Source organism: Cebus imitator, unplaced genomic scaffold (genome assembly GCF_001604975.1).
Source record: "Cebus imitator isolate Cc_AM_T3 unplaced genomic scaffold, Cebus_imitator-1.0 Scaffold599, whole genome shotgun sequence".
In the NCBI taxonomy this organism is placed as follows: Eukaryota; Metazoa; Chordata; class Mammalia; order Primates; family Cebidae; genus Cebus; species Cebus imitator.
Window position 1 is genome coordinate 684,764 of NW_016107914.1, and position 17,203 is coordinate 701,966.

A 17,203-nucleotide genomic window follows, 5' to 3' on the forward strand; every position below is an offset into this window, starting at 1 on the left:
GCCAGGAGCAGGCCAGCCCCAGGGTGTCGGCACCTGCCAGGCGTCTGGGGCTGAGAGGAGAGCCGGGTCTCTGGGCCTCAGTGGACCACTCTGTCTCCCAGGTCCACAGACTTGGCTGAAAGGAAGCTGGCTTGGGAAACACCCTGACTGGTGCCCAGAGCTTCAGGCGAGTCAGCTCTTCTGGGCCTCAGTTTCCTCATCTGGCCAGAGTGGACCTGGGGTGCCCACTTACAGGTGAACCTCACAGCTGTGCTGGGCTAAGGTCTCCTCTAGGTGGCTGTGTCTGTGGCCAGGATGCCCTGAGCAGCCCCAGGGGTGTGCCCTCTCCTACCTCTGCCCCAGGATGGGACTGTGCAACTCACTCACCTGGTCTCTAAGTGCTGCTCCTGCCACCAAGGCAGGTGACCCTTCCCCCACACAGCGCCCTCCACCAGCCCACCCCTAGAGCTCCAAGCCAGTGGCGCCCGAGCAGCGGCGCACGTTACCTTTGGTCTGGCTACTCTCCATGGCCCCATCCTGCTGCTTGCCTACAATGGAAGAGGGATGACAGACACGAAGGCTTGAGGACACCGTGTGGCATGCACATGCACAGCACAGCCTGGGGTACATGGCAGAGGGGGTGGGGAGGAGGGGCCTGCTTGCTAGTGGCCCTGAGCGCTGCGCACTGCGGCACCTTCTGCATGCCCCGCCTCTCCAGGCTCACCCCGTCACCACCTCCCAGCAAGCACACAGTCACCATGAACACCAGCATTCCTGAGCCAGACCTGTGGTCTTTGAGCCTTGAGCCCAGACCTACAGTGAACCCCTAAAGCCAGCCCTGGATGGGCCCTGGGTCACACACGGCTGGCAGTGGGAGGTTCCCGGAAGCTGGGACCTGCTCCCTGCAAAGCAGCTCAAGGGGTTCACTTAGATGGCCCCTAACCCCTGGAAACTGGGCAGACAGCAACTAGGGACCGGTTTTCCCTGCAGCTACGGCCAGCAGTTAGCTCAGTGTGTGTGTGTGTGTGTGTGTGTGTGTGTGTGATGAGTCTTGCTCTGTCGCCCAGGCTGGAGTGCAGTGGCTTGATCGCAGCTCACTGCAGCTTCCACCTCCCAGGTTTAAGCGACCCTCTTGCCTCAGGCTCCCACGTAGCTGGGACTACAGGTGCACACCACCACGCCCGGCTAATTTGTGTATTCCTAATAGAGACAGGGTTTCACCATGTTGGCAAGGCTGCTCTTGAACTCCTGACCTCAAGTGATCTTCCCGCCTTGGCCTCTCAAAATGTTGGGGTTACAGGTATGAGCTACTGCGCCAGCCCCAGTGTGTATTTTAAAGGGACGAAGGAATAAGACTTTAGGACTCTGCCAAGTGCTTTTAGTTCATTGGTCAACCTAGGGCCACTGCATGGGAGTGTCCGCCTGAGCACCAGCTCGCAGCAGCCCTGGAAGGCTGGTCTGGGCCCCAAGTGAACCCCTATCCAGGGACTCAGGTGGTGGGTGCAGCCACCCCTTCCTCTAGCTGCAGTTAGAGGAGCTTCCTGGGGGCCACATCCTCACTGGCCCCAGCTCTAGAATCGAACCGACCAGGGCAGGAGGGGCTTGTGGGCAACCATAGTAGCTGTGGTCAGTTTCCATCCAATAACTCATGTCACTGGGCATCCAGGGATACAGAGAGTGCCAGGTGGCTCCCAGGCAGTTGGCATTGGGGTCTGGGGTCCCTGGAGAGCAGGGAGAGGCCCTCCACTCAGCCAGGGCCGGGGCATTCATCAGGCCTTCTCTGCCCAGGGTTCCTGTGGGCACAGAGAGCCTTCTTGCAGGGAGGGGAGACCCCTATGGACATAGGATGGCAGTGCGATGACCCGCAGCACAGCAGGGGAGACGGCAGAGCCTTGGGGCTGTGGGGGCCCAAAGTAAGCATGGACTATAGACCCAGCCCACACACAGACCATGGTTGGCCTCTGGAGGAGGGAGGCAGTGGGGTGCCTGGGATGAGCATTGCTGGAAGAGGAAGGCTGGGCCTGGCCAGAAGACACAGGAGTGGGGGAAAGTGAGGAGGGGAAGGACACCTGGAGAAAGGTGTGTGGGAGTCAAGGTCAAGAGACGAGAACCAGGGAGGTGGGTGCAGGTAGGAGGGAAGGATCCTAGGTGTGTGCCTGGCAGGCTGCACCGACCAACGGGGATGTGGGGGAGCGACGGGGAGGGCGAGCAGGGAGCACCCGGTCTTGTGGCTATCCTTTTTCAGGCTCGCCAGCTGCTGCTCTTCCTCCAGGGCCCCCTCAGGGTTCTCTTCCTCCAGGAAGCCCTCCAGCTCTGACTCCTAAGTAGCACAGCCTGAGGGCCTGGAGAGCGGGGTAGGTGGGGCCTGGGAGGGGCTTTATGGTCTTGTCAATTTCAAAGAGGAGGGGCCTGGAACAGTTGGGAAAGACACACTCATTTAGGGGACAGGAAAGGTAAGAGGCTGGGAAAGGTGGCCGGAGACTCCAGAGGAGCATGGGTTCCCATGGGCATGGGAGAGGGCCCTGTGTGCAAGGCATGGGGATGCAGCCCAGACTGGATGAGGCCCAGGGTCACCTATCTGCCTGTGCACCCCCAGGGCATTCACTGGGGTGGGACACTGCACTGAGCCCTACAGAGACTTGGGACTTGGTGCCACCAAGAGGAGCCGGTGCAGGGAGACACAGGCCCAGGCTGCCAGAAGGCGGGGCTTGTCAAAGCTTCTAGGCCACAGGAGCAGGGGCTTTGGGCTCAGGGCTGACCTTTCCCCCGGCCCTGACTGCCTGACCCTGGCCCCCATGCCCTACACACTGGCCCCAGGGCCCTGGCTGGAGGCCCCTGGCAGGAAGCAGAGCCTTCCGATTCTGGCGGGGCTCCCTACCCTGTTTCGGCTGCAGAAGAGGCCAGAAGGGGCCATGGCAGCCATTTGATCTTGTCCATTAGGGCCTCCCTGAACAGTCCTCAGGTTCGAGCATCTGACGACTCTGCCCACTGCAGGGCCTGACGGTGGCAACTCCAGCCACAGGGCGAGCAATGGGCCCTTCTGGTGTAGGCTTGCATGGATTAGTAAGCCCCAGGGCCCTGCCCTTACCTGTCCCAGTCTCCTCTGACCTCTGACCCCCACCTCCCTGACTGCCTCCCATGCAGGCCTAGGATCTGTGGTACCTTACTGGGCATGGGCCCTGAGGGTGGGCACGAGGGTCCTCGAAGCCCCTGTCCCTCTGACCCCATTCATGCCCAGGTAGGCATGGGGTCCTGAAGCCTTTGGGGATGGTGATTTCAGGGAAGCTCCTGTCCATAGCACTGGAGGGGCCCTTGGCCTGCCAGCTCTCCGGGGGAAAATCCTCAGAAGAGGAGTCCCTAAGGAGAACCAGAAGAGAGGACCTGGACTGTCACCCACTTGGGCTGGCTCTCTCTGAGCCCCTAATTGCAAGGGCCCGCAAAGGAAAAATGGGCTGCATGGAAGGAGGCCCCACCAGCGCCAGGGACTGCTGCGCTACCTTTCTTATCCTTCTTCTCTTCCTCCTCTCCGCCAGCTCCAAGCAGTGTGAAGATGATGCCCGTCTGGGAGTTCACACCAACAGCAGTCACCACCATTCTTCCAGAACCTTCCATGACATGCGTGCCTGGCACAGCAACACAGAGACTGAGACAGGAATTTGCACCACCTGGTGGGCGCTACAGCTTGTCTTCCAGGGTATCCCAGAAGCAGGGATGCGGCGTCCGGGCCTCTAGAGGCCGTGTCCATCTTAAAACTAGGCTGAAGCCTCCTCCCCGACAGGGGGATAAACACTGGGCTACGTTGGAACCTTCTGGAAAGGGAACACTACCTCCACTGCATATTCTCCCTGGTGAAGGCCAAGCCCAGCAGAGGGCTTGGACAGGATGCTGGGCCACATGGCTGCCAATGCCCCTTGGTGCCAGGTTGGCTGGGAGGGTGGCCCTCACCTGAGAGCAGCATGGGGTCCTTGTCAGCTGATTTGCGCACGTGGTCAGACTCGCCTGTCAGGGAGCTCTCGTCGATCTTGAGGTCGTTGGCCTGGATGAGCACGCCATCGGCTGGCAGCAGGTCTCCTAGAGCGGCGGGAAGCAGAGGCCTTCTCCCCACTGCCTCCTCCCGGCTGCACCAGGGGAGGCCCTATCAGGTGCCATGGGCCACCCAGGAAAGGGACTTGGGAGTTCCCCTCCTTCTGGGGGTTAGGGTGTTGTCCTGCTCCTAGGGAACAAGGTCATTTGCACCCTTTGTATGGGGGAGGCCCTCAGTGGAGGCTGTGGGGACAGTTGCTGTGTCTGAAACTCTCCTGCTCTGCTCTGCCCTGTGCTCCCCCACCTCCCCCACCTCCGGCCTCCTGCAGGTGACCACACCCACTTCACCGGGGTGAACCTGTGCTGCGCTGCTCTCCTCTGGTCCACCCTCCCCGGAAATGAAAGCTGAGCTTCTGGGGCACTCACCGTACTTGACCTGGGCAATGTCCCCCACCACCAGCGCAGCCACGGGGACCTGGAGGAGCTGCCCATTCCGGATGACCGTGAACTTCTGCTCCTGCTCAATCCGGCTCTGCAGGCCTCGGAACTGCTTCTCCTTGCTCCAGTCATTGAAGGCCGTGACCAGCACCACACAGATGACGGACAGCAGGATGGCGGCCCCCTCGATCCAGCCAGCCTCGGCCTCACCCTCATCTTCTGCGCCTCCTGACACATTCCCGCAGGCTGTGTCGAGGACAGAAGGGAAGCAGTGGAGGAGATGTCACCGAGAGCCCTGTCACTGGAGTCTTGACATCCTGTGACCCTCGCCTCACCTCAAGTCCCATTCCTGTCCCTGCTTCCAGCCCAGGCCCTCACCCTCACCTTCACTCTCCTCTCCTGGCGGTGCATAGAATGAGAGGCCCAGAGAGACAATGGCAGCCACCTCCAGGATGATGAGGGTGACGTCCTGCAGGGCCTCCCACACCAGCTGCAGGAAGGTCTTGGGCTGCTTGGGCGGGATAAGGTTCTGCCCGTAGATCTGCCTGCGCTTCTCCAGGTCATCGGTGTTGTCCGCCAGGCCTGCACAGCACCCGGGAAGCACAGAGGAGAGGATGGGATGGGACCAGCAGGGCCTGTGTGTCCCAAGCCTCCTATGTGGCCCTGCCTGACTGCTCCTGGGGTGGGAGCAGCCCTCTGGGGCCGCCTGGCCAGCGTCTGGCTCTCCCTCTAGACAGTAAGCTCTCAGAAGGCAAGACCTGCACAGACCGCTGGGGAGGGGGGTGCACGTGGGAGCGAGCATGCAGCCCTCTGGCTGCCATCACGGGGAGTCCCTAGCATGAGGAAGGGATGCTAGCCACCCTCCTCCTGACACGCAGATGACAAAACAGGCCAGGAGGCTCCCAGACTCCAGCAGGTCCCAGGTCTCTGTGCTGTCCTGGCCACCTCCGCACTACCACCAAGGGGGCACTGGAAGGCAGGGGACAGGACCCAACAAGGGGAGCACAGAGGGGACCCAGCAGGGTATGGCCAAGGGTTGCCAGGACACAGGACAGAGGAGAACAGCCAACTGTCCCCTGGGGAGGGAGCGAGTGTCCAGGGGACTTTAGTGGAGACATGGGGAGGGCCACCAATCAGGGGAGGCAGGGATGGCACCAGCCTGGCTTCAACCAGACACCAAAGACTAGGCCAGGGCTCTGCCCCATCTGGAAACACCTCTCCAGCTCCCAGCCTATGAATTTCCTGCTCAGGCTTCTCACCAAAGCCCCCCTCCCCAGCTCTGTAAGATGGGGCCAGCCAGTCCCAAAGACTGGCAAGGTCACACAGCCCAATCTGTGGGGGCAGAAACACCCTGCAAAGAGGGCGGGTGGGGCCTGAAGGACGGGGGCATGAGCATGGTCAGTGCCAAGGGATCGGGACACTGCCCCTGGGCTGCTCATCAGGTGCTCCCTGCAGGGTGCAGGCAAGGCAACTGAGGCTGGAGGTGGGGAGGGCCCGGTGCCCATGAGTCAGGACAGAGCCTACATGGCCTGATAGGACCCAGCAAGCACAGGGCTGTCAGGACACAGCTGCCTTGGTTCTCATGCGGTTCCAGGGCCAACTTCAAGCCCTCAGCCGGAGCTCACAGCCAAGGAATGCCGGCTCCCGCTGTGTCCTCTGAGCCCGCTGGGCTGTGTAAGTGCTCGTCTACATGGTGACTTGAATGACACCCAGAGCCACTCAGAAGCCCCTCAATTGTCCTTGCCCTCACAATCAGAGCCACCTGTCCCTATCCAATTCTGTCACTTGTCATCCTTGAAGACGCTCACTTCTCAGCCTTCCTTGGCCTGAAGGTACTGGAGGCTTACAGGCATGACTGGCATCGAGGCATGGACACCCACTCAGCCACCTTCTCCCGGGGCAGGCATGTGGGATGACACTGTCCCCCCACATAGGGCCGCCCTTGGCCCCAGGATTCTCAGCACTGGCTGATCCCAAGCCCTCCCGTGCAGCGCTCACCCAGTGCCCAGGGCTGTCCTGGGCGGTGACCAGATGCACACTGACACCTAGTGGACAAACAGCAGCTTGCCGCTCCCAGCCCTGGGCAGCTGGCCTCATGCTGCCATCTGCTGCAGGGACAAGGTGGCCAGACAGCCCAGCCCCAGCCCATGGGGCACTCACAGTTGGTGTGGGAAGGCACACAAGACCCCCTGGATGACTGCAGAACAGGGGATAACTGTGGGGCTTCTGAGGAGGGCAGGGGAGGCCCCGGCCACGGTGGAACAGAAGCCGCCGCCCAAGCAGCCGAGGCTCATTTGACCCAGCTAGGCACTGGCCACAGGCGTCCTCCCCACCCAGAAGAGCTACAGCTGTCCCTGCCTCTCTCCCCCTGGCTCAGGTTTCTTCAGGAGCCAAAGACCTCTTGCTGAGGCCCGAGCTTGCCCCAATCGGGAGCCTGGGGGTGACGCTGGACCTTAGCTCCTGGGTGGTGGGGAGGGGCTGGGGACCAGGGACCCAACTGAGGGGTGTGCACCGCACTCTGGACTGGGACTGTCTCCCAGAATGACAGGAGATAAGCCAGGTGGGGTCAGTACTAGGGGGTACAAGACCCCCCCCCCCCAGTGACTTGAGAAGAAGCACATGCTAACCTCGGGAACTCTGGGGAGGGGAAGGGGGACTGGAGGGGCAGGAGAGGGCTCCCGAGACCCCTGGAGTTTCCACTGCCCTTAGCCTGGAGCCTCCATGTGAGTCTGTCTCCTGCCTGCCCTGCCTCACATGCCCAGTTCATCTGTGAGAGCAGCCGGGACCCTGGCCCCTTCCCCAGGAGCTCTCTCGCCCTGGTCAGCCTCTCCCTTGGCCTTGACCTGCCCTTGCAGCTGTAGTCTGGCTCGTTCCTCCTTGGCTACACGGGCAGCTGCCCTTGGCCTGGCCCTGTGGTGTTAGCCTTCCTGTGGGCTTGGGGTCCTGATGACTGCCCCACTGCAGCACCCACTGATGGGGAGGAGGAACACAGATGCGGCCCCTCTGGCCCTGAGCACACGCTTCCCCAGCAGGCCTGAAGGCAGTCCAGGTCCAGGGCGTGGGGGCAGGGGCTGGCTGGTCGGCATGGACACAGATGGGTGGCTTGCCTGGAGCAGAGGCCAGATGCCATCAGAATTGGATTAGGAGCATCTTGTGCTGGCTTCCAGCTAGTCCTGTGGAGCCCAGGGGGGGGACCGGGCAAGGCCAGGTTCCCGGGCAAACCCACCTCTCAGCTCAGCCTGAGGCCCAGGTTTCCTGACAACAGCAGCACAGTTTCCAGGATGGTTCTGGAATCCTCTTGGAGTGCTCCCAAGGCAGAGGGGAGTGGATCGATAAGCGGACCGCCAGAAGATAGTCCCCTTCCCACAATGTGCCACATGCCAGAAAGCACCTGCCCACGGGGGTGTGCCTGCCTCCTGCCCAGCCCCAAGTCTGCCCACCTTGCCAGGGGCTTCGCATGGGGCCTGGGACGCAACGAAGCCAGCTGCCCCCATGGCTCAGGCCTTTGCGTCTGAGGAATGAGGGGCAGGCGTGTCCGGGCACATGACCGGGCTGGGGGATGCGGGGATCGAGTCACCCACTCTTGGCACCCAGATAGCTTGAGCCTGAGGACCTTGAGGGTTGAAGAAGGGAGGGGCCGGTTCTCTGCCGCTCATTCTTCGGGCAGCAGATCCAGGCCTGGCCGGCTCCCTGCACTGTGGCCTCGGGGACGGAGGTGCTCGGAAGCCCATCAGAGGCTAAGCCACCCACCTGTGCACCTGCCCTACTCCGTGCCCCCACCTCCAAAGGCACGAGAGAGCTCCTGAGCTCCATGGCAGAATCGGGCAGGTTCCCAGGGGCCTTGACATTTTAAATATTTAACAAGGCCTGGCAGACAGGGGGAAGAGCAGCCAGCTGAGGCCCATCTGCTTCCTTTGATCTGGGAGAGGCCAGAGCCCTTGTGGCTAAATGGCCCTCCACCCAACCTCCTGGGGGCTGGGCAAGGAGGAGGGAAGGCAAGAGACGGTCGGGAGTGGAGCCAAGCCATCAGCCCCAAGCAGCTGCATGGTGCGGGCGTGTGCAGCAGAGGCAGGGTGTGATGGGCGCATCAGCTCCAGGGCACAAAGCTAGGGAGACCCAGGCCAACCCGGAGTTCCTGACCTGGCCCGAAGCCCCCCTCCATCCCCATTCCTCCCTGCAGCCTGCATGCCCCCTGCAGACAGAAGGGCCGAGGAGGCCAGATCCGCAGGAGAGCGGTCTCTGGGTTGGAGTGAGAGCAGACTGGGAGGCTGGAGGTGCTGGGGGGCTGCGAGGCTGGGAGCAGAGGAGATGGGTGGGCCCAGGCGCTGCCCTGACAGGCAGCAGATCAAATCAGCTTGCACTGGCTGGGGTACCTGGCACCAGGCTGGGATCGCCCCAGCAGCCCTGTCAGGCACACGACAGCTAGGCCAGAGAATGCTGTGGCTCCTGGAATCTGGGGCTGGGCCTGGCTCCTGGGGGTCCCTGCTTCATGGCAGACCCCAGCAGCCAGGTGGGCAGGCCACACAAGGCCGGGTGGAGCAACGCCTCCAACAGGGACAGTCAGGCTTCCACCCCAGACCTCCACCCCAGATCCTTCTAGACACTGCTCACTGGGCTTTCTAGAGCCTCCCTCAGCAGTGAGAGTGCAGCTTCGGCCAGCCCTTCCTGCCAGACCCAGGAGAGGCCCCAGCCACCCCAAGCTCCAAAGGCTCGTACCCTGACCGCTTCTTCCTGTTCTGATCCCCCTTAACTGAACACAGGGTTGAGCATACCAGGAACCCCCAAATGTGCAGTCAGGGCTGCCTTCTTCCTGCTGCCCTAGCCTGCTCCTCAGGGGGGTTTCTGTTAGGGGCCCGTGTGTGCATCCCATGAGGTTCCTATCTCCACCTCCCTACCTGGCTCTATAGAGTGGAGAACTGCTGATTTTGAAGGTATGGGGATGAGGGGTCAGGTGACAACCCCTTGAGGACCCAGGTTGCCTGGGACCTCTCTCGCTCAAGGAAAATGGCTGAGGAGGGGCACAGGTGGCCCTTGACGCTGGCCAGCCTTGGGGGTAAGGATGCCTGCAGGATGCCCCTCTGAAGGCTGGGGGAGGGCTGGGTGGCACACTTACCCACTGTGGGCGAGGTCTTCAGCCTCCGGCAGAGCCCACTGACGTCCCCGTAGGCCTCCTCGATCTTCTGCAGCGCCTCGGCCCCTCTCAGCTCCATGAGGGTGCGCAGCTCTGCCAGCGTGCACCCAAAGCCTCCAGCGTGGGGGGCCTCCCGCTGCTGTGGGGGCTTGGGGTGGAACTCGATGGAACTATTGGCCATGTCACCCATGCTGCCTGTCAAGCCTCGTCACAGGTGCAACCTCGGCTCAGCTGCAGCTAGGGCCAGGCGGCCACCCACGGTCACAGTGCCCGGGCAAGGTTTGGCAGTGGTGGGAAAGCTGCTAAGCGTGGACACCTGGGGAGAAGGAGGCGAGGAGCAGTTGAGACGAAACTGAGGTCCCATCTTCCAGAATATCCTCTGCAAGTTTTCACTCAGTCTGTGCCATGATCCACGAAGGGCAAAATAACCTCCCAGGCTGGGCCAGTGGCCCTCATGTTCTGCCAGGCCCAACCGGCCATGCCACTCCTGGGTCCTGCCTACCACAGGTGCCCGTGCCCCACCACCAGTCCTGGGCTTGTCCAGCCCGGCTCACTCCCTCCTCTTGTCCGGTTAAGACACGCCCGGCACAGCCGGCATGCTATGAGCCCCTGGCGGTCTTCTGGTGCAGCTTTAGTGGCTCAGTTTCTGTGGCCCTGAGGGTGCCTGGGGGGCCCAGGGCGAGGAAAGGAGTAGGCCTGGAGGTAGGGTGGGAGAGAGGGGAGGGGAGAGAGGGCAAGAGGGAGGGGCAAAGAGAGGGAGGGAAAGGGGGATGGAGGGAGGGAGAAGAGGGAGGGGACAAAGGGAGTGGCTGAGGAGGGGAGTCTGCCGATGTCGCAGCCTACAGCATATTGCCACCCACTCCCCTCCACGCCCTTCTTCCCTCCACATGACAAGGTAAGGAGCTAAGGTCTCCCCACGCTGAAAACATCCAGGCCACGGCCCTGGCCAGACTGCCTACCCCTCTCTGCCGAGCATCGCCAAGTTGTCATCCCTCTCCCTGTCCCCCTCACCTTATCCAAGGGCCCACTAGCTCCCAGGCTGCTCCTCCTGCAGCCATCACAGTGTTCGGTGGGTCCCCCTCCCCCACCACGGAGCCTGCTGGGCCCTCTGCAGCTTGTCTCTCTCCGCTCCTGCCTGGCCCGAGCAGAAGTGGAAGCATCTCCCAGGGACACGTGGAACTGAAATGGCCTCAGTGCACCTGACCTGGCCTTGACATCAGCCAAGAGCCCTCCTGGCAGCTCAGCGGGGCCCTGACCCCTCGTCTCTGGGGAAGCTCCTGGCTCAGAAGTATCCCTTGGAAATGAGTGGCCCAGAGCCCCGAATCAAGGTGACAAAGCCCTCAGGCAACCAAGTCCCTGCCTTACTCTCAGGAGAGGCCCTGGTGGATACTTCTGGAAACATCCATCCATCGCAATCCATGTTTGAAAAGCATGTTTAATCTCGAAACGTTTTCCACACGAAGCAGCCTTCACTTCTGGGAGATATGGGGACAAAATCGTGGCCATGTGCCTGTGCTGTCCCCTCCCCCTGCCCTGTCTTGCAGTTGGTCACTGAGCAGCTACTACATGCCTGGCACTCGGTAAGTCTCAACTAATCGCGTCCCTCTCCAGCTGGGACAAAGAAAGCAGCAGGCCTTGGGGCCAAGGATTGTGAGGCTGCAGCTGGGGCAAGGGTGAGGGAAGGCTTCTGGGGACAGGCATGGGGAGAAGACTGGAAGGTGTGACAGCTGGGAAGAGGAGGCCGGGAGAGCAAGTACAGCTGTCCCAGGCAGGGAGGGCTCCTTTCGGGGATGCTGTGTAGACGAATTGTACCTGCTTTTGTGAATATGAGAAACAGGCTGGCTTGGGAAAGTGGCAGAGCCAGAGGACAGCTGGGTGCATGGGGAGGGCAGTGCTTCTGACTGCTCAAGGCAGCAATGGCAGCCTTCGGCTGTCACCTGCAATCCTCAGCCTCGTGAGACCACCTCCCCTCCCTGGCCCAGGACCTTTGCTTCCCTGGGCTCCAGTCGCCTCATGCCTCAACATTCCCACTATGCAGCAACTTGGTGCAACTGTCAGGTTCAAGCTCTGTGCCCCCAGGGGGTGACAGAATGAATGGCTTGTCTGGTGGGCTCATGACTGTGGCTGAGTGGACCCACGGTGACTCATGGGAAGGGCAGTGGGCAAGGAGGAGTCCTCCCCTCTTTCATGGTCCCGGGGCCAAGTTCCTTCTTGCCATGACACGAATGCTTGTTCCTCAGAGCAGGGTTCCCCATGGCATGGTCACCCTGGCACATGCTCATCCTCCCTCCTCTGACCAGGGCATACTCAAGGCCAGCTCTGTCCTCCCCTCCTGGTCCCTGCCCCTGACCCCACAGGGGTGGCCCAGACAGAACCACACCAGGTCCTCCTGACTAGTACGGCCATGGCTGTGGCTGAGTGGACCCACGGTGACTCCTGGGAAGGGCAGTGGGCAAGGAGGAGTCCTCCGCTCTTCCATGGTCCCGGGGCCAAGTTCCTTCTTCTCGGTTGGCCCTGCTGGCCCTCCGCACCTCCGGATCTCCCACAAGCAAGCTGTGTGTCCTGTGCACCACCTGGTAGGTCTCCCTCCAGTCCGGCCACTGGTCATGACCCTACTGTGAGTCACCACTTTCCCTGGTTCAGGTACCATCGCTCCAGCAAGCCCCTATTTCGGCCTCCCATCTCCATCAAGCAAAAGGCCAGATTCCCTCTGAGCACCTCCCAGCTCCGCTCCCGCCCCAGCTGCACAGCCCTGCGAGTTCTGAGCCCTGACCGCACGCCGTGTGTTCCAGCTCCACCTGCTGACCTCTGACGAATCCTCTTAGTCACAATTCAAGTGGAACATTCTCCAGGAGTCTCTGCCAGTTCCCCAGCCAAAATTGATTGCGCCTGAGTCTATAATCCCACGACCCGTTCCTGTTTCACTCTGCTTGGCATTGCAGTGATCTGTGAGCCTGTCTCCCATGAGCTGGGTCCTGAGCCCTTTGAGACACGTGGTGATGGAGCAGCCGCATGGGGCCAGGGGCCTCAAGGAATGAGGGAATGGGGGCCTGGCCCACAAAGGAGGAGGCTGGAGCCCTGGGAGGCGGAGTCTCCATCCTAGAGGACGGGGTGCGGTGGGGGTGCTTTGCTAATTCTCATCGTCTTCATGAATGCAATAGGCTACAGGGGAGACAGGAGCCATCAGTTAAAGTAAGGCCCATCTAGACTGACTGTCAGCTGCTGTAGAGACCAAATGGCATATACTCTGCTTTCTCTGGGTTCTATATAAGCCTGGGTGATGGCCTCCCCGATTCCCAATAAAGACAGCAGCCATCACTGAAATGGCCAGGAACCAAAGTCACTAGGCCTGTCAGTTCTGCAGTCCTGACAGAGTTTCCGGCCTGGGCTGGCTGCCGAGAACGGTCTGTAGGCACCAAAAGAGCAGGGAACATACCATTTCTGTGCTCTTTCATCTTTCTGACCTTAATTGGCTTAATTGAATTGAGAACCTCCACAGAGGGGGCCTCGCACCTTCCAGCATTTGCGCCATTCCCACACAGACTGTCCGGCCTTGCTGGGGGAGACATCCAGGGGGGTCCCTGGCAGATGCCTCTGGGCGCTGCTGGAGGGGATGGCCCAAGTCCAGGCCCATTACTCAACCAGACACCCTCACCTCCCTGCTAGGTTCACACACAGTGCCTGCTCCCTACCCAGTGACTCAAACCCACCCGGCCAGAAACCCAGGGGCCCTCTTTCCCCTGTGTTGTCCCTCCCTGGCCACCCTTAACTGGGCTTTGGGGGCTCTCCCAGCACCTCCAACTTAGTCCCCCATGGACTTCCTCCAGGCCTTGAGCAGCGCAGCACCCTCCAGAAGGCTGGGCACTTTCTAAGTGGGGGCACCTCCACTCCCGGGCTGCCCCCTCAGGACCCAATCACACAGTGAGTTTTCAGCTCACATCTGCATGCCAGCCCTGGACAGACATGTTTCTTTCACTACACCCTCAGAAACACCCTACAAGGGCTAGGAGAACTCTCCCCCACTTACAGAGGGGAAACTGAGGCTGAGGAAGCCTCCTGCTTCTATGATAGTTCTCCCAGCCCTGCCTTCCATGTGACTTGAGGTGGGTCACGGCCACTCTTGCTGGGGCGCTCTGATGCGACCCCCAGAAGCCTCCCCAGCAGGTTCAGGTTGCGCTGCACTCAGCCACCTGCTCCACCTTTATGGAGTGGAGGACAGATTGGGGTTCTCCAGATCTCAGGTGAGGCACGCGTCGGAATTTGCCCTGTTCTCCATCCTGAAAACAGCCCCACTGCACCCCAGCCAAGTACCCCTTCAGTTTCTGCGGTCTGTGTGGACATATGTCCACACAGGGGTGATGGGGCATGTACTGGAGGAAGTCCTAGTCCCGGAGTCACTCCCTAGTCATGAGTGATGAGAACATGCAGCCCCTGGGGCCTCAGACCATCCAGATGCCAGAGCCAGGCCTGGGATGCCGTGGCCTCGAAGCAGAACTCAAGGTGAGAGGGCAGGAGACGGAGGCCCCGGGGCCCACCAGGGCACGTGCCCTCCACCTTGGGCCCTCCTGGAAGCAGACTGTCCATCACCTGCTCCCTACAGACCCACCAAGCATGAGCCCGTCATCCAGAGGCCCATCACTTAGCAACGTGACTCACTACGGGGATTCCTTGAAGTAATAATCCCCCGTCTCTCTCCACCTCCAGGCTCAGGAAGAGCAAGCCAAGGAGACAGGGAGAGGCATGGCCCAGGCCTCCCAGGTCAGGCCCAGGGTGGCCTCCCAGACCAGCCGGGGAGCAGGAGTGGAGAGCGCATGGAAGGAGGGCACCCAGGCTGGCAGCCACCCTGCCCTCTCCTGGCCTGGCGTGATCCCAGGCAGGCGGAGATGCTGGCGGCCGGCGTGCACCTGGGAGACCCTTTAACCCCCATCCCCACATCTTCCTTCCCTGGCGGCAGGCCCTCTCCTTCCTGTCTGCCCCCAGCCCCTCCCCCTGCATGATGCACTTTGGTGACCCCCCTGGAGGGGAAAGGAGGGTTCCAAGGATGGGGCCTGCTTGCAGCCAGGGAGGGGGAGGAAAGGAGCCGAGGCAGAGAACAGCCTCATTAATATTTGAGAGGCACCGCCGCCGCTGCCGCAGCTCCTGGGCCCTCACGACTCCACTTGTGCTGGTGGAGGGAGGAGGATGGGAAAAGAGAAGGAAATAAAATCAGAGAAAACAGATTTAAAGGGGCAGGCCTCCCTTCCCCCGCCCCCTTCGTTCCTTCCTCCCCCTTGTTCCTGGTACAGTCTGTGCACGAGCCAAGTGGCTCTCATGCCTGGAACAGCTTTGGGCAAAAACAATACCCGTCACCATGGCGCCTCCGCCCCACTCCCTCATGCACCCACCTGCCTGAAGCTCTGCCCTGCAGGGCAGTCCTGGAGGGGACACCTTGGAGACCCACTGGCGGCCGTGAGCAAGGCCAAAGCAACCGCCTGTCCGGCGCCAGGTGCCACAGAAAGACACAGGCATTGGAAGGCCCCATTATCGAGGGTCCAGCCACGGAGGATCCTGGAACCCAGAGAAACAGCCTGGAGGTGGCAGGAGCCCAGGAGGTTGCCTTCGCATCGACGCTGTTCTGTAGCACTACCAGCTCTCTACTCCAATCTACAGCAGCCCATGCCAGACCTGAGTGGGCACCCCTCCCCTCTCGGGGAGCTTTACAAATACAGAGTCTGGGTCCAGAGGCTTCCATTCAGAAGCAGGGAGACCAGGACGCACTCATCACCCCAACCCCTGGGGATTTGGGTACCTAGCCAAGCTTGAGATCACACATTTGCCTGCCTTCAGAGGCCCTCATTCAAACAAGCGCCGCCACAGAATGGGACATGGCGCAGCCGCTGTGGAAGCAGTATGGCAGTCCCTCAACACATTCAATCCAGAATTCCCCGAGGACCCACCAACCCCGCTGGGTATAGGCCCCAAAGAATTGAAAGCAGGGACACAAACATGCAAACATATTTGTCCACCCAAGTTCATAGCGACATTACTCACAGTAGCCAAAAGGTGGGTGCAGCCCTATGTGCCTTGACAGGCAGCTGGATAGACACGACGTGGTCCAAGCAGGCCATGGAGCAGGGTTCAGCCTTCAAAGGGAAGGCCATGCTGACTGGGCGCCGTGGCTCACGCCTGTAATCCCAGCACTTTGGGAGGCCGAGGCAGGCGGATCACCTGAGGTCAGGAGTTCAAGACCAGTCTGGCCAACATGGCAAAACCCCATCTCTACTAAAAATACAAAAATTAGCCAGGCATGGTGGTGGGCACCTGTACCGAGTAGCTCCCAGCTACTAGGTAGGCTGAGGCAGGAGAATTGCATAAACCCAGGAGGCGGAGGTTGCAGTGAGCCGAGATCGCACCACTGCATTGCATCCTGGGTGACAGAGTGAGACTCCATCTCCAAAAAAAAAAAAGGGAAAGCCATTCTGAGATGGGGTCCCACATGGCTGACCCTCGAGGACATGGGACTCAGTGAAAGGAGCCAGTCACAGAGAGGCCGGCACTGTAGGATTCCACTCCTGCGAGGGGCCTCACAGGAGAGCCGTGAACTCCTGGGGGACGGGCAGTAGAAGGGCGGGTGCCGGGGCTGAGGGGTGGGGAGTTGGGCTGAACGGAGCCAGAGCTTCAGCTGGGGAAGATGAACAGGTTCTGCGGCTAGATGGCGGAGATGGCTGCACAGCACAGGAGTGTGCTTATGCCCGGGACGCACACTTAAACATGGTGAGTGTGGCGTGTTTTACGAGATGTGTATGTCCACAACAGAACACACAAGCAGGCCCCACTGGCCACTTTGCTGTGTGTCCAGGGTGTTGCACGCTGCGCCTGAATGGCCTCCCGTGGTGCCCAATCAGCCAGCAGTCTGCCTGCATGGATTTTAACTTCCAGGAAACACCCGACTGGATATGGAAGCCCAAGCAGACCCTTCCCTACACACCCTACCCCCACCCTACAGCCTCTGTGGCTTTTAACATCATCCATATCCTGGCCAGCCAGGTGGGTGCCCTATTTGGTGTATAGGACCGGATCAATGGAGAGAGGCCATCGCCGTCTTGCCTGCAAATGGCCCCCTCTTGTTGCCACACTTCTTCAAAGGTACGGACCCCATTCCGTTCCCAGAAGGGCTGGCCATGTCACCTGGGGAAGGTCTGGCCTGAAGATAGGTACCTTCCATTTCTCAAATGTGTCTTGAGGAGGTGTTAATGAAGCCCCAGGGGTGTGTGGCGGAAACTTGCCAGCTTTTCCCGCACTTCTTACGCCATGTAGCATCCCCAACTCCCTTGCAGCTAACCATGACCATCTGACTATGTCCTGGCCAATTGGGTATGAGCAAAAATGACAGGCACAGCTTCAGGGCCGTGTCCTTAAAGAGAAGGAATGTGCCCTCCTCTGCCCTTCCCCTCCTTCCTGCTGGCTAGAACGCTAGTGTGGGAACAGGTGCTGCCGCAGCTATCCATCTTGTGCCATCTTGCAGATGGAATCGATGTATGACACAATGAAAGGAGCTCAGATCCCTGAGGGCCAAGTAGCTATTGCGCTGGGCCTGGGTTGGCCACCCAGACTCTTACATGAGAAAGAAGTCAACTCTCTCTCACTGAAGCT

At 60.7% G+C, this 17,203-nt stretch overlaps 1 protein-coding gene across 9 annotated transcripts in view; it reads right to left on the reverse strand.

Annotated features, from left to right (window-relative positions):
* Window positions 1-17,203, reverse strand: part of ATP2B3 (ATPase plasma membrane Ca2+ transporting 3) — a 60,248-nt gene that overhangs the window by 32,520 nt on the left and 10,525 nt on the right. For all 9 annotated transcript variants that reach the window (XM_017516643.2, XM_037734279.1, XM_017516645.2 and 6 more), the window contains exons 2-7: window positions 9,554-9,887; window positions 4,825-5,022; window positions 4,429-4,686; window positions 3,925-4,050; window positions 3,477-3,602; window positions 486-527 (exon numbers count right to left, since the gene is read on the reverse strand). In XM_017516643.2, the coding sequence (XP_017372132.1) occupies window positions 486-527; window positions 3,477-3,602; window positions 3,925-4,050; window positions 4,429-4,686; window positions 4,825-5,022; window positions 9,554-9,761 (958 nt within the window). In that variant the 5' untranslated portion in view covers window positions 9,762-9,887. The remainder of the gene's footprint in view (window positions 1-485; window positions 528-3,476; window positions 3,603-3,924; window positions 4,051-4,428; window positions 4,687-4,824; window positions 5,023-9,553; window positions 9,888-17,203) is intronic.